Here is a 14,270-nt window from a genome sequence, read left to right on the forward strand (position 1 = left end):
GTTCTAAATGAGCAGATTAGTTCAAAGCTTAAAATGAGTGGTTACACCCTCCCCCAAAAGTCAAGCAAAGTAATGTAAATCTGATAGGTTGATTTGAAGATGCTAATTTTGTCCAAATTCATTCATAGTTAACAATATACAAATGTCAATTTACTGAAATTGCTCTCACAGATCTATAAGCCCACATCTAATACTCAGTTGCATGCAGAAGTCTTGCGTTCCATTAAGCAGATGTGCTGCATTTTAAAAGTTTTTTAAAAACACACACACACATTTTCTACACAAAACAAGAACTGATTTAGAGCAGAAACTCAGGTCTTTGTTACTGTATTTCATATGGGGAGAAGTACATATGCACAAACCCCCACCTCTTTAGAAGGTATTGTCTCCTTTTCTTTTTATGGAGAGTGTGAGAACTTGTTTTTGTATGAGAAATATGATGGTGCGTGTTAAGTGCCTTATTGTATATTGTTTTCTTGTGCCACTCAGTCACAAGTTGGAAAGAGCTAGTGAGTGAAGTGGCTAGAGTATCAGATTTGGGAGACCCAGGTTCATGGATGAGTTGTGCCTCTCTTTCTCTCCGTCCCTCCCTAACATACCTCATAGAATTGTTGTGAAAGTAACAAAAAAGGTGGTGTGTATGTGCACAGAAAACAATGTGCACTATCTTGAGCTCCTGGGAGGGAAGGTGGGATTTAAATGCAATAATAGAACATTTCTGAAGAGGGAAAGAGTCCCACCACTCCCTAACAAAGAAGAAGAATAAAAAAGGGGGAGGGAGAACAAGCAGCAATACTTTTTGGAGTGGTAGTTTCAGCTTCTAGTCAGTGTGGTGTAGTGGTTAGAGTGTTAGACTGGACCCAGGTGTTCTGCGTTTTAGTCCCCACAGAGCCATGAAGCTCACTGGGCGACTTTGGGCCAGTCACTGGCTCTCAGCCTAGACTACCTCACAGGGTTGTTGTGAGAATAAAATGGAGACGAGGAAGATCAAATAAGCCGGTTCCGGTTTCTAGTAAAAGAAAAAAAAAGTAGGATATAGATGTAATTTTTTTTTAAAAAAGTATGAGGGAAGGCGAAAGGATGTTCTGTGCTCCCTTTGTAATACGTGTGTGTGTGTGTGTGTAATCTAAACGTCTTCCATGCAAGAAATCCCCGCCTCATGCCCCTTCTCCGCCTTTAATGCCCTCTTCTTAACCCCACAACGCCCATTTGGGGGAGGGCAGGTGTCCGTGTCCGCACTGCTTCACAGTGCAGCTGCTGAGCTGGCCGACGGGGCGGATTGCTTCCTTTTTGTTGAGGGCGTTGAATGGGGCGGCAGGAGGCGTTTAACTGCCTCTCCGTCTCCATCCCGCCGCCTCTGAGAACCCAGAGCCGGTGCTGAAGGCGGCTCGGCCCCTTTAAGGCTGAGGCTGGCGTAACGCGATCCCGCAGTGACTGCCTGTCACAGCCGCCGCCGCCGTAGCAGCCGCCGCCGCCTCGTCCGCCGAAGGAGCAGCCCCGTGTGTGGGCGTGAGGGGCTCCCCCGGCTGCAGGGGCCCGCGAGGAACGATGGGAGGGACGGGCGGCCCGTCGCGTTAAGCCCTCAGGTGAGCGTGTGAGGAAGGAAACGGCCGAGGGTTCCTCTCGGGACGGGCTACGCTAGCCTGGCACCTGGTCCCATCGTGGGCGGGCGCGTAGGCCCTCGGGCGATGTGTCAGGCATTGCCCCCTTTTCTCTTGACACATCCAGACCTGCCATTGTGCGTGACGAGCGACAGCCGGCCAAGCGAGGCTGGAGTGAGCAAGAGGCAACAAGGGCTGCCTCAAAGCTGAGGGAGCAGTTCCGCGGCTGGGAGTGGAAGGTGAGAGCCAGGCTGTAATACTAGGAGTGAGAGGGAAGGTTTCGCAATCTTCCACCCGGTGAGTGTGTGTCTACGGGCGAGGGTAGGGAGACGCTTAAAAACGAGAAAGCGGGTTGCTGCAACATTGCCCCCCTTCCCTCCCTCCCTGCCTCCTCAACGCCGCCGCGAAGATCGAGGCGAAGAGAAGCAGATATTATCTTCTCCAACTGGTGAAACCTTAATCTACAGTGTGGATAAATGGATGCAAAGATCGCGGGGGGGGGGGGGAGTAGGATAGAGTTTTTGGTGTGGGAGACATGAATTCCAGAGGGTGGGAATTCCATTACATTTCCTCCCCATTTTTCTCTTTCTAGTCTCTCCCCCCACCCCCATTCAGCAATAGCATAACTTGCCTTCTTAATCGAAAATGGGGGTGGCCCCGTGTGTGTGTGTGTCAGGGAGAGGGGGGGGGGCACTTGCTGGTGGTTGGTACTCGGTACTGCTACCTCTTCTGCAGAAGGAATGAGTACTAAAGACAGGAAGCGGAATCTGGTTGAATTAAACACAAATAAAGGCAGGAGGTGTTGCCGGTTAGGAGACGTGTTAAATGCAGCTTCAGCTTTTGTCCATGTAGATGAGGAGTGTCCATCCTTCTCTATATTCTGTAATGCTGTAAAAGTGGCCCTGCATCTTTTAAATGATGTGTTGAAGAACTGACCAAGCTTTTTACAAAGTGCTTTTGGATTCTTAATATCCTTAGTACCTCACAGAATTATTTACAGTAAGGAAAACTGGCAGAATTAGAAATACGTGAAAGAATTAATGTTAGGCCAATCAAGCCACACTACTTTTTATTTTACTTTTGTTTGTAGCTTGTTTAGCTTTCTGTGTAATGCCCATTACTGTTGGCCTCATGTTTACTTTAGAAAATACTTTATTGTTGCTGCTGTAGTTGAGTATTTCTTGTTGCTTTCCATACCCCACATGGCTCTTTGAAGTTAATGTCTTCTTAGTTTTACATTTCATTTGAGTCAAGAGAAACAAAAACGTCTGTTTTGAAACTAACACTAGTTACCTTTTGCTCTTTGTATGTAAAAATCAATACATTTGTTTATATCTTTGACAGCACAATTCTATTCAGAAATACATCCCACTGGGTTAAATGGGGCTTACTTTCAGGTAAGTGGATAAGTTTGCATAGGATTGCGACTTATGTATTCTGTGTTTTTCTATCAAAGTGATAAAATACATGTGAAATCCTTATGAAATTATGGTTGTGATTTCTTTATCAACAATACATATAGACATCTTTGTGAACCTGAAATATTTGCAATAAATAGGTGTCGGGAAATAATGAATAAAACAGAACATAGTCGGCAGGACATACCCCAATAGCTCCAATAATTTTTATTGGAGCTATTGGGGTAAAAGTATGTTAGTTTTATTATATGATTCATTATAGTGTTTGGAAAAGAAGATGGTAGTCCCCGAAAAATAAATCCTTGGGTACTTTGATTTGTATTTTTGTTTGAAATTTAGACTAGAAACAAAGTCTTGGAATTTCTTTGTCGTCTGACTTTTTTGCTCTTTTAATTTTATCCTCTACACATGTTTTTGCTCATTCTGCATCTCTTGATAACATTGGCTGATCTGCTTTGGAGGAAGTCACAATTTCTTTACCTTTTTTTGTAGGCGCTTTGATGTTAGAAAGCCTTGGCACTCTTGGGCCAGCAAGCTTGAGTGCTAATGGGGGACATAGAATTCATGTTCCATAATACATGAGTAACACTTGGTAACTTATACCATGTAGTTATAATCTTGGTGTAGTTGAATAATTTCAGAAACTTGTGATGGAAATCCACAACACTTGCCTCTTTATAACATGTGATTGATTTAGTAAGGTTGTCTGAAATCGGCTAACAAGGGACCTCCGGTAAACAGTCTATGGTTTATATCTACAGCTGGGATTTCCAATGCAGTGCTTGTGGGCTCCTCTCTTGCCGCCCATCAGATGCCCCGTTCCTCTTGATTTTTATTCTATTTCTTGAGATACCCCCCCCCCCCCCCCCCAGTTTTAAACAAATGTTTGTTAACTCTGAAGCTGGCATGCTGCAAAGCAAAGGGGTATTCCCTGGCACCATCTTTATTTGGGTTCGTAAGAGTAGTTTTGTGTTTTGCAACTCAGTCCCCACCTCTGACTTATACTTAGATTCTTGGGCAAGGTCTTCTTTTTTGCCTGACCAGTTTGTTTTCTGAGAAATGAGTATTTTGTGACTACCTATGCCCACCATGGCAGCTATTTTATGTGCAAGCCCCCTATACCAGTCATTTTGTGAGACACTTGTTCAAAATTCCAGATGTGTTTAACAGTCCAAAACAGCTGCGGACCCCTGATCTACAGAAAGTAGAGTGGCAAAATTTCAAAAGGTATTTTAATATGCTTGAATGTAACTTTATCCACTTGGGGAGGAATTTCTTATTGTATGTGTGTATTTAGTTGCCTCAGGCTCTGCGACAATGTCAGATCTATATAGTTTTAGTGTTAATTCCTTATTTTGAGTTGACTCTCACCATGGGGAATTGGAAAAATGGTAAAAAAGGGGGGGGGAAGCTAAAAACTGAGACTAATAGCACAAAGTTGAGAATAGTATCTTCTTTCTCTCTGTCCTGAATTTTAATCTATTTTATGATTTTGCATAGTGTACGAGTTGAATATATTGGGATTTATGTTTATATTTTTGCTTTGCCTAGTAAATGAAATCAATGCATCTTGAAGAAATAATTATCTCATTTGTCAACATGCTTTGGAAATTGTTCTTAATAAATTCATATTATTAAGGACTGTAAATTGCCCCCTATGGAAGGTAAAATCAGAATTGATTTTATCTTAAAATTAGAACTTGTATCTTCAAGGTTTGTAATCTAGCCTCAGGAGACTAATTAATATACTGTTTTGTTGGGACATACAAAGCTTCTCCTTTAAGTATACTTAATGTGAAGCATAGATACTACTTCCAAATTACATAGAGTCAGTTGCTATAGATCTAACTTTGATTCTTATGTATTTTTAATCTGCACCAGGGATTTTTAAACATTGTTTTGAGGAATGAAAAGATCGGGATTCCTTGAATGACAGCTTTTCCATCAATACCAATCTTCCCCTTCGATATACAAAAATTGGAGAGTGTTGGGTATATTCATGGATGTACTTTGGGCATATGTAGGATAACAATCAACATACTGTGCAAGCTACTCTAGAAGCCTTTGTGTGCACAGGATCCAGTAATTCAGACCAAATGACACTTAAACCCACAGTTAGTATACAGTGGAACTTTAATAAAACCAAACCCTCAAATTTAGTTAACGTTGTGCAATTAACTAACTTTCTCAGGCTCTTGCTTCTGCAAGGGAGGGCCACTTGATATGTTTAGTGGTACTAAGAAAATTGAACTTTTGGTATTGTTTTATTTACTCTGGAAATCTATCTATCTAGAATTCCTGCTAGTTTCTATATCAGTATGAGAAAATGCTGACATTTTCTTTCCTATAGCTCCACTAAGAGTGATCTAATCGCTTTCATTTGAGATGTCCAATTCAGTTCATTTTCAGCTAGAGGTTAGGCAGGCATTGTAACTGCTTGCATTGTTTTCATTGTTATGTGGTTATAAATTTGTGTTCAGTAGTCTCTCTCTACTGGTTTTTGTTTTGTTTTAAACCATAGACATTCAGGCTTCCCAAAATAAAAATTCAGCCTTCATTTTACTGGTAGATTAATGTGTAATTATAATTACTCCTTATGATTGTGAACCCATTGCTTATTCATTAGGGACCATTCAAAAATAAGAGTGGTTTCTACGTATTTGGGGAAAGTCCCTATGCATGCAAGTTTGTAGATTAAAAGAACTACAGAAACTGCTTGACAAGAACCTGTGAGTTTATAGAATGCTAATAACAGTTGGGCTGTAGAGAGTGGTTGGTGGTGGGGGTGCAATTTTAAGAAAACAAGTCAGGTTGCTGTATTTTATTGTGCTAGATGAGCATTTGTGAAAAGGTGCAATCCAATGGCTGGCTGGGGAATGCTGAGAGTTGACGGACTTTTTTTTTTCTAAACATGCATAGGATTATGCCTTAACTCTACAAAAAAATCAGTGTATTTACACTTCAGGGTTCCAGTTCTCTTCTGGCCACTTGGCGGGAGGGGGACTTGGTGGGAGGGGGACTTTCAAGGTGGAAAAGGCTAACACACACTTACACCCCTCCTTCTGCTATTATTTATTGTGCTAGATGAGCAGTCCGTAGTAGAATTGTGTGGGGGTGGGGTGGGGAGGAGTCTAGAGAAACGGAAAAAGTATCCTGTTTCCTTCTTCCTTAAACATCTTTGTATACTGAATTGAGGGAGGTTTTTTAATCTCACAACATTTATTTATATGTATTAATTTTTTAAAATACCTATATCGCTAGGAGCTCAGGGTGGTGTACAGATAAAATTATACAAACAATATAAAACAATAAATATACACAGCTAAAAACAAATTAAACCATTAATCAAGCTAAAACCAGTATAGAATTTAAAATTCTCCCCCGACCGAATCCTGCATGATAAATTTATTGGGGTTTGAACCAATTAACTGTTGCCTCCCATCTCCAGTTTCTGTCATGTCCCCCACTACAGTTTCAATGTTCTGTATGTCGTGGAAGCTTACAGATGCTTTTCAAATGTTTTTGGTTTTAAAACTGTTTTTCTTGTAACTTACAAACATACACTTCTGTATACCTATGGAGTATGGCTATATAAAAATAACCACAGTATTTTTGGATAGTCCTGTTTTGCTTTCAAACTGATAGGTGCTCAATCACCCGGGTTCGCTGTTAGAAGAAATGGGACCTTCATCAAAATTTTGCTGTGTATCCTCATCTGTAACATGATTTCAGCCTTCTTCCAGGTTACAATAAGTGCAAAAAGCTTGTGCAGGGTATTCCATTTTCCCCAGCACAGTTTCTGTTTTTCTTTTCCAACTCAAATCCAACATTTCGTGCTACTAAAATTTTCACATCCCATTGGGCTATTTATAAGGTTTTTATCCTACAGGGTGTTTTTATATATGCATGTTTGTGTATGTATATATATGTGTGTGTGTGTGTGTGTGTATTTGTACTCCAAACCTCAGGGTTCCCTTGAGCATGTGGATATCTTCCTCTTGTTTCTCAGTAGTCTCACTTTGCCTTGATTCTTCTTGGCACTTACCAGCTGGGATCGCATGTCACTTTAAGCCATAGTGGTTTATAAGCTACTGTATTCCCCACACGATCAGACAAGTAAGCTACTTATGCATAGCTTAATTTCCGTACCCTTGTACCTCCTTCCTCTACAGTCCTCCCACTTGGCCGGGATGGTATCCCAGCTTCCTTTGCATTGGAAAACAAATCTCAGGATAACCTGTGCTGAGGCTGCGTCACTCTGATTGGCCTATCTTGTACTCGGGTTATATTCTTCTGTCTCCTGTCTCTGCCAGATCCCCGCCATTATCAGCATGTTCATGATTGTTAGCCAGTTTTCCGCTTCTTCCCAAGCAGTGGCATCCTGATCCTCACAGTATTCCTTCCCTCCACTGCTTCCACTGCCACCACCTGCTTCCCAGCCAGTTTTCAAAGCTATACCTTTACCCCGCCCATGTGCACCAAAAGGGGTGGGGGCTCTAGCTCCTTCAGTTTGCTGCAATGGGGAGAAATTTGATATGCGGGTCTTCTCATGGGGAGCCTCCAAATGCTGTACTGGATAATTGCACGACTTTCCTTTTTCATGGAAAGTGACCAGAAACCAACCACTTGCTACCCTTTCATTCCCTTTGCTTCCCTCCCCCTCCTCCTTTTCTTTCCAGAGTGCAATCTGTTGCTAGGCGGATCTCAGAATCAGATCTGCTAGCTGGAGCAGAACAGCTACAGAGGTTTTGACTGCTCTTGCCAAGTAACTCTGTAGGTGATCATTAAAGCACTCTTTAAGCCACTGTGGAATACCAGATGACATGATAAGCCATGATGGTTTAAATAAACTTTACTTCGGACCATGGGTTATCAGGATGGCTTATTAAACCACTGTGATTTGGAGAACCGCTTGCAGACAACACAGTAGGCCATGGTGGTTTATAAACTACTGTGAGTAGCTTATAAACCATCATGGCTTAAAGTGATGTGCAAACCCAGCCACCATCTGAGTTGCTGTTAGAATGAGCGGAATGTTTATGTATTCTTGAAAACAAAAACAAACGAGTGATGGTGGAGGGCAGGGAAAAAGAGGGAATTGATCCATTGAAGTCCCTGGAAAGCTTATAATTAGTAACCTTGAGGGAGGCGGAATTAGGGTTGAGGGGGTTATATGCCATGAGATTAAAACCCTCCCCCCCACTCACACTTTCACACTATACAGGGATATTTTACGGGGCTGGTAGCTATCTAGCACTATATTTTACAGCAGGAGGACGAAAAGGTGTCCTTTAGAGACACCTTTAGAGAAGCAAATCTAGCTGCCAGTAAGAAAATATAAAAATATTTCTAAAATAAAATTTGGGAGGAGTAGGGTGTCTCAGTGGGCACCAAGGAAGCACATTGGGAAAATTGATTTCACAATACTTCTGTCTTTTTTTTTTTTTAAAAAAAGGGGGAAGTGGGCAAGGTAATATAATGGCAGGAATTGTGGGTACGTGGTGAATGCATCCCACTGATTCAGATCTTACCTATGCATGGTGATGGATCCTATATGGAGAATTGACTCAGCGCAGCAATAACTTGGTCATAATCTTATTTTATAAATGTACCTAGTTTGTTTTCAGATGCCTGCCGCCTTATACATGTTATGGTAGTTGCTCTTGACTGAATTATTTCCAGTTCTTATTGATTGGGGAAGCTCAGACTTCAGCGCCTTGTAAATGGGTCTGAAATTCTGTTGTAATTCAAATTAGAAAAATGTCATAAAAGGATCTGCAGAATCTAACTTGTCTGCAGGCAATTTGAGTACCACCTTGATATTCTACCTGTTTGAATTTCTTGTTTACATCTTCATTTTATCTCTATTCCCCCCCCCCCCATAGACAGACCACAGCTTTGCCAGTATCGCAATAATTGATGAAGCCTTTTTGTATGTAGTAAGAGTCCTCTAAATTAGGCTAAATATTGAAAGATTTGAGACGCTTGGATGAATATATGAAATACAATATTAATATGTTATTTTTGTGTAAATTGTTACTCTTAAACCATGGGTCACCAACACGTTTGTCCATTAGGAATATTAGCATTTTTTTTGAAAAGCACAAAATGGTTACCATTGGGTGGGGTGGCCATTCACAAAATGGTGGGCCTGGCTAGTCACAAAATGCTCATTTCAAGGGATAGTGAAGCTAAGCCAAGTAACTTGCCCTCCTGTTGCTTTCTGCAGTCCTTTCCACCCCAGCATCCCTACTTCTTATTCCTATTCCAAAGGTTCACCCCCAGCCCTGGTCTCCTTGCTTCTTCCCCCACTCTATTGGTTTCTCTCAGCCCTCCATGGCTGGTCCGCTTCTATCCCCAAGCCTTATCCCTATCCAAGCAGTGTCAATGGTGTGAGTTCCTTCCTTCCCTATTTTTTTTCCAGGCAGCTCCGGCTGCCCACCTATCTTTACTTCATAAGCATGCTTCTGGGTCTGCGTAGTGCTCAGAGGCATTCTGGAGAATGATAGCAAGAAGATAGCACTTCATTCTAAAGTGCTCCCAGCAGTCCAATTTTTTTAAAAAAAATTGCAGGTACTTTATGGGCACAGCGGGGAGGATTCCACAGTTCACTGTTGTGGTGTTGCCAACACCTCTCTTAAACATTAAAGCTGCTCTCCTGAGGAGTTCTGTATAATTTGTTTTTGAACAATTCATATGTTAAGTTTGTCACCGGAGGCCTTTATCCAGGTGGTTGTGCTGTCAGATATTAGGCAGGTGGCAACAACAGAAAGGGCCTTTCATAATAGTGTCTTGAGTTGAGGCAGCTTGCGTGGCACCTAGGTAAATGAGCTTTAGGGGCCAGCTAAGACTTATTTATTTGCTCAGACTTTTAGTGCATAATGTCATGAAATTGCTAATGTGTCTTATCTGTGAATTTTATTGCCTTTTCTTGTTTTATTGGTTTGTATTTAGATATATATATATTTTTAAAAAGCCAGTGGCTGGGAATTATGGGAGTTGCAGTCCAAACTCACCTGAAGAGTGTCAGGTTTTAAATTGTAAGTCTGCGAGCAGGGAGTGTCTTTCTGCTGTGAAAGACACCGCTCTGGGAGCCTTTTTTGGCTGAGGAGCAGAATAAAAATACTTTAAATCTATAAAACATAATCAGCACAGAAGACCACCGCTGCCAGCCTTTGTGTTCCTGAGTGGCTTCTATGTCTGAGAGCAGTGCGTGACAGGAGAAACAGATGCAGATTACCACTTCACTCCATGCTGAAGAACATTGCATTGGTTGCATTACTACTGCTGTGCATTGTGGAATGGCAAGAGAGCCCAGATTGTGTTTGTATTTGAGTTCTCTGCCATGGAAGAGAGATTAGCCTTTTGCTTACAGGAAAGCATGGAAGATAATTGCTAATAAAATATGTAGAGAAAAACATTTTTGCATTATTAATGTACATTGTATCTAATGTTGTTCTCCACCTCGATCCAGAGGGATTGGCGGGTAATAAATTAATAAATATATTATTATTATTATTGCTGACTCTGTGTGTGTATGTGTATGCATGCATTTTGTGTGTGAGTTATTCAAGGCAAAATAGGGCCCCCACTACAGACAGCCTGGGCCCATCAAGGCCTTGATCTGGCCGTGGGGAGATATAGCCATTTTATTAAGCTGGCCACTCCCTTCCTTCTCTTATGCTGTCATAGTTAGTGATGAAGCATTTACACTGACTTAAAGATGTGATGGCATAATGATACCATGACACCATCATGGCTATTACTTTGAGTGGATTTGGTGTAAATCTTACCCTTGTCCAGCTGGCCTAACTTGTAGCTAGGATGGCACTAAAGTCTAATTAGAGTAGTTTTGTAGACTGGTTGGAATATTTTAAAAAATTAAGGTTGCAATCCAAGAATGCCAGAATGTGGACAGGGAACAAACACATATGCACCCAGACATGTTTTTAATATAGCCCACCACCTGGCTGGATTCTTACTGTTTTATGCATCTTTTTCTACCACTCATGTTATGGCTGTTGAGAATTGCAGCCTCTGTTAATTCATTGTTGATTTCAAAATCAGCATGTTCATTGCTTTGCACATACTTCACCCTCAATCCATGTCTGAACTGAGGTACTCTGTGTTTCTAATAGGCTGAAGAATGATGGCTGCCTTCAATAAACTTGATCTGGGTGTTGCCGTTAGCAGTTTTGCTATTTTTCAGCTTTCCTTCCATTTGCTAAGTTCTTGGATTTCTGCACGTGTAACTTCTGGTTTTAATAATCTTGACCAAAAGAAGAAGATTGAATGGAATTCAAGGTAAAGTTTCTAAACAATTGTAGATAATAATGAATAAAATCAGAAAAATTAGGTGAGACCCCAAGTGCACTTGTTAAAAGAATGTCTTTCTAAAATACCAGTGAGTTTTCGAAGAAAATTTGTTTAGGATTTGTGTAAAAAGACACTTTTTTATATAGTAAAGCTTCCTTGGGTTTTTTAAGTAGAAAAGTGATGTTGAGTAATAGTTGAACCTTGGTTACTATTTTTTGAAGGTGTGTCTCTGTGTGTAATTTAACTGCACGTGTATGCTGTGCATATGCCCCTGCTTGTTCAGTGGCAATTAATTTGGAGTGCCATCTTTTTTCAACTGGCTCTGCTTCTGTGCTTTTATCAGCAGCTTGATGTATGTAAATGTTTCCTATAATTTCAGCTCCGTGCCAGAAAAAGCTTAACCTTTCTGAACAACTACTATTAAAGGCACAGGAATAAAGAAAAGTAGTAGTGTTGTCTGTCTTAAGCAAGCTGATAAACATTGATGTGGTTAAAAAAATACACTTTATAGGATGCTATTTTGAATCTAAAACACTTGTAAGAAACATTGGATTGTATTCTACTTGTTATTCTACTTGTGTGAAATAGCCACTATGACACAGTATATTATTCTGAAACATGAACACATACCACCTGATCATTGATATGCACCACATCTAGCTTACATTTCTCCCTGCTGCAGATATCAATTGCATTTTGTTGCTTACATAAAATATTGCAGGTGTCTTGGGGGAGAAACTCTTAATCTCATAAGAAAATGTTATTTTATATCGTACTGTCAGTGTGCATGAAGCTTTACCAGAGTACAAGAGAACAATTGCAATTTATAAAATAGTTACTGCTTGGAATCCATCTTACATTTTGAAACTTGTATTTGGTTATGAGATATATTTGTGGTACAAATAAAAATATTGATCTACCTTTTTAAGAGCATCTTTCTCTTCTGGAATGGTGCCAAATTAATGGATAGTGGAAGAAGATTTACCCACTGCCATTCAAGCATTTTATTCAAAACGACAGCATTACAATTTCTGATAAGCATTTCTTATTTGAAGCCAGAAAGTTACGGAAAGGTAAAACACTGAATAAGCATTATCTCTTAACCAACAAAAGATCAATTTTCTTTAAATTTTTGTCTACAGACAGAACTTTTATAGAAGAGAAGCCAATGAACTAAAATCTCTGGCTCTATTCCAAAGAACTATAGAAGTTCTGATGCTTGCTCAGGGCTCTTGTGTGTACAACTGGTTCCTTACTTCAATTATGGCGGTAGTTCTGGGAGCTACTGCCACCATTGAGCCAAATAAAGAAACACACATTAAAGCTTTCGGTCTGCATTAGAGTTTCTATGTGTGTATGGACCTGATCAACATAGGCAGATTTCTCTCTCTCTCTCTCTCTCTCTCTCTCTCTCTCTCTCTCTCTCTCTCTCTCTCTCTCCCTCCCCCTCCCTCCCTCCCTCCCTGTGTGTTTGATGTTTCAGTGCTAGCTGTCTTCATTAAGCCTCAGACCTAAACACCATACATCTTTTAAAGTTCATGATTGTTGCTTTGTTCAATCGTTGCAATTCCTGCAAAATGTACTTCAGTTAATCACTACGATGCCAATGTCAACGGCTCTTTAAAGTGAGTGGTAAATGGTAAATGGCAGTCCTCTTTTGGTGTCATCCTGCTCATGTCTTTCAGGGGATGATGTAGTTGAGTTTATTTTCACTCTCTGGGCTCCATCACACCAGTGTTTTATCACACTCTCTTTGTTGGGGGCGTGTGCTTTGAAGGGAGGTTTTGCTGACGAAAGAGAAGGGCTGGGCAGTCCTCTTCCAGCACACTGTGTCGAATGAATGGGCTTGTGCTGACTCAGTTGAACAGACTTTTGCTGCTCCAATCCCACTCTCACTGCCCACCGGAACGGCATCCAGCTGATGCAACGTTAAATTGGTAAAACGCTAGACAACAAAGCCAGAGCAAGGGAGGAAGGTGTCTGTCCATCACAATGTCCATCAACGACAAGAACTAATGAAATGTAGGGGGAAGGAGAAGGGGCGGGGTGGAGTGGGAGAGCAAACAAGCGGAAGGAGAGTTCACCGGTACAGTGGCGATACCACAAACACACGTGAAAGGGCCCATTAGCTTGATGAGCTAATGAAATGGAGGTGGAGATCGTGGAGGCAAACCAGGAAAAAAAGGTAGGTGTGATGGAGCCCTCTCTATCCACCAGAGAAACCAGACAGTGGTGTGCAATGACTGTGCTCTTTAGAAATTTGTTTCTGCCCAGCTCTTTGTGGACATAGCAATGTAATGGTAATTCAGTTCTCACATTCAGCACGAACTCTTTGAAATACTGTATTTCTTCGATTCTAAGACGCCATAGATTGTAAGACGCACATTAATTTCAGTACCACCAACAGAAAAAAAGCTTTGATTCTAAGAAATAATAAACGCACCCGCGATTCTAAGATGCACCCCGTTTTTAGAGATGTTTATATGGGGAAAAAAGTGCGTCTTAGAATCGAAGAAATATGTAAATATAGTGTCTGAACAAATTGGAACTATCTTTTCCCCCCTTATGTATAACTTTGCAAACTGTATTAACAGGCTTTGTCAATTGAGGATTAAATATTTTTCTTCCTAACAGAATTTCTAGAAATATGTAATATCAATTTCACTATTCACCCCCAATATGAATAGTAGAGGCTTTACATTCCTATTGAGGTTGCTTTTGTCTCTTTTTTTAGGACAGTATCTACATTCCATGCCTCAGTCGTTGGAGCATTTTGTTTGTATATTTTATTATACGATGAAGCAGTAAATGCTGACCACGTTTGGTAAGATGCATCCTTGCTCATAAATCACTTTTTCTCCACCTCTGCCATTCCTGTTTGTTCTAGTCAAATGTTCTCCAAGCTTAATTAAAAACATGTGAAATAAACCTTTAA

At 40.8% G+C, this 14,270-nt stretch overlaps 1 protein-coding gene across 2 annotated transcripts in view; it reads left to right on the forward strand.

Moving 5' to 3' along the window:
* Nucleotides 1-819: 819 nt before the first annotated feature.
* The window catches only part of TLCD4 (TLC domain containing 4), a 40,031-nt gene continuing 26,580 nt past the window's right edge, over nucleotides 820-14,270 (forward strand). Inside the window, exons 1-3 of one of the 2 annotated variants that reach the window (XM_063136116.1) lie at nucleotides 820-864; nucleotides 11,158-11,323; nucleotides 14,070-14,159. In XM_063136116.1, the coding sequence (XP_062992186.1) occupies nucleotides 11,166-11,323; nucleotides 14,070-14,159 (248 nt within the window). In that variant the 5' untranslated portion in view covers nucleotides 820-864; nucleotides 11,158-11,165. Of the gene's footprint in view, nucleotides 865-2,945; nucleotides 2,999-11,157; nucleotides 11,324-14,069; nucleotides 14,160-14,270 lie in introns of those variants that run through there. The other variant, XM_063136110.1, reaches the window with a different exon arrangement.

The sequence above is a fragment of the Elgaria multicarinata genome, chromosome 1, assembly GCF_023053635.1.
Source record: "Elgaria multicarinata webbii isolate HBS135686 ecotype San Diego chromosome 1, rElgMul1.1.pri, whole genome shotgun sequence".
Lineage (NCBI taxonomy): Eukaryota > Metazoa > Chordata > Lepidosauria > Squamata > Anguidae > Elgaria > Elgaria multicarinata.